At 49.0% G+C, this 2,120-nt stretch overlaps 1 protein-coding gene across 1 annotated transcript; it reads right to left on the reverse strand.

The window, feature by feature from the left end:
• Positions 1-530: 530 nt before the first annotated feature.
• H257_04663 (hypothetical protein) lies at positions 531-1,944 on the reverse strand (the record flags this gene model as incomplete). Its single annotated transcript, XM_009829258.1, has 3 exons — positions 531-743; positions 1,133-1,566; positions 1,647-1,944. 3 exons carry the CDS (start codon positions 1,942-1,944, stop codon positions 531-533), a joined length of 945 nt encoding a protein of 314 aa, XP_009827560.1.
• Positions 1,945-2,120: the final 176 nt, after the last annotated feature.

Consider the following 2,120-nt stretch of genomic DNA (forward strand, 5'->3'; position numbering starts at 1 on the left):
GGCGCGGTAAGAGTTGGTGTGCGGCGTCGGTTAATCTCTTGCTCGACCACGTCCAAGAGATATTGCCTCTTGGCAAAAACGGCTGGGCTAAAGTTGAGCTCGAATACAGCAAGGCTGGTAGCGCATACCCACAACGCGATGGTGAGTCTCTTAAGCGCAAGTACCAGCAGCTTCGCAACAATCCTAAACCAACCGGGAACCCCGAGTGTCCGTCTGATGTTCGACGGGCCAAACAAATTGCGCGTGATATTGATACCAAGGCAGACGTCCTCCCACTTGGAGATGAGTGCGAGGAGGACGACGACGAAGCACCATGCACGCCGACACCATTTACCCCAACAAAGGGTATGTGGCATTTGAAACTGTGAATTCACGTATATTATGTAGATGATGAGACCTCTGACGAACTTGGGAAGCCGAACCGAACTGGACTTGCCAGAAGTGAATTGGTTGACCTTGGAGCCTCCCTCAAGATAGCACGTGCTTGTGACAGTACTGGGCAACTTTCCTACGTGGCGAAGAAGAGATTGTCAATCGACAAGTTCATTGAAAATGCTGCGGCGGCAGATACCAAAGCGACAACGGACTTCATGTCTATGATGGCTGCGATGGATGAACGTGCCGCAATTCGTGAAGAGTTGAGGCTGGGACGTGAAGAAACTTGGCGTAGAGAGCAACTCACCCGGGAGTTTAAAGCTGATGCCGAGCGTCGGGACAGAGATGAGCGCCGCGAGCAGTTTCAACTTATGTTGATGTCAAAGCTCTTCGACAAGAAATAAAGCAATCTGCATATATATATTGTTTTAGACATCAGTAGATACAAGTTGTTTTGCATATATTTGGTTTTTTGAAGGGAGCCTGTCGCCTGAATTAGTCAAAACCCATCCTACTTTTATGTATTTAGGGTAGTTTAAGTTTGAATCAGGCTATTCAGCCGTCGTTTCATATATTTTGCAGAAACACATAAAAATACTAATTAGCGTATGAGTTCTTCAAATTCATGTGTGGCAACCCCCTACGACTTTTCAATTTAGGTTCAACTAGACTGATATTTGGGAAGTTGCAAGATGTTAAATATACTATTTTAGACTCCGAAAACATTCTTAATTTGACTTATACCACAACGACGTACTCGAAAGTTGTAAAGTCTAAATATGTTTTCCAGTCGCACTGAGCGCAACGCAGGATTGTACGGTAGTGGAAGCAGCAGATGACGATACATTTTTGTCGCTGAGCCCATCCCCCACTCAGCGGCTTGCCGTAAGGATGTTATACAGTCGCTTATGGTTTGCATCGCGAGGCGACAGTTCGCAGGTTGGCGTTCCAGGTCGCCTTCCTTGAGAGGCGTGATGATTCTACCAGCACATCGGCCACCCACAGGGAAGGCAGAGTCCGACGCAACCTTCATTCCAGGCCCAACCTTTGTGTCGTCAGCCAGGATGTCCTGGAGCCCACGGCTCATCTCGCCATCGTTCCAAGATCCAGGGCAGTTATGTCGTCCCCATATCAATGTCCCGTCCAGACCGTAGCATAGTACACCAGTCACGAACACACAATGGAGCCAGCCTACAAGAAACTATGAGGATTAAATGTACAACTTGCCATGTACCATACCGTTAAACTGTACAACTTGCCATGTACCATACCGTTAAACTGTGCATTCTGGAGGTCGACGTTGGATGGCTCTTGCACACGCAGATCCTTGCCGTCGACAAAGCCGAATACACCTTGCACCAGCGGTTCACGCTCGTTTGCTTTGGAGGCCCAATGAGCTTGCCCTGACTTCGATGGCCATCGGATTAACGCGTCAGGTATACGCCTCAGCGTCCGCGCGAGGGCTTCTTCGGCACGACGAAGCACTCGACAAAACGTGCTCGGGGCCAGGCCAAAGAGCTCGTGTAACGTCTTGCCTTCCACAACCGCTGTGTAAAAGTGCAGTAGCATCGCTAGTACAGCGTGCTTCTTTGGTATGCGAGGAGGGCGGCCACTATTAATTTCAGCTTTTTTTCAAAATATTTCCACCAACAAGGGATATATTTCACCTGACCCCCATGTTAATTCACCCAACGTCGTCGATCTGGCGAGCATCGGCAACGTATGCTGGGACCAGAAGTCCGGCC

This window comes from Aphanomyces astaci, assembly GCF_000520075.1.
Source record: "Aphanomyces astaci strain APO3 unplaced genomic scaffold supercont1.8, whole genome shotgun sequence".
In the NCBI taxonomy this organism is placed as follows: Eukaryota; Oomycota; class Saprolegniomycetes; order Saprolegniales; family Verrucalvaceae; genus Aphanomyces; species Aphanomyces astaci.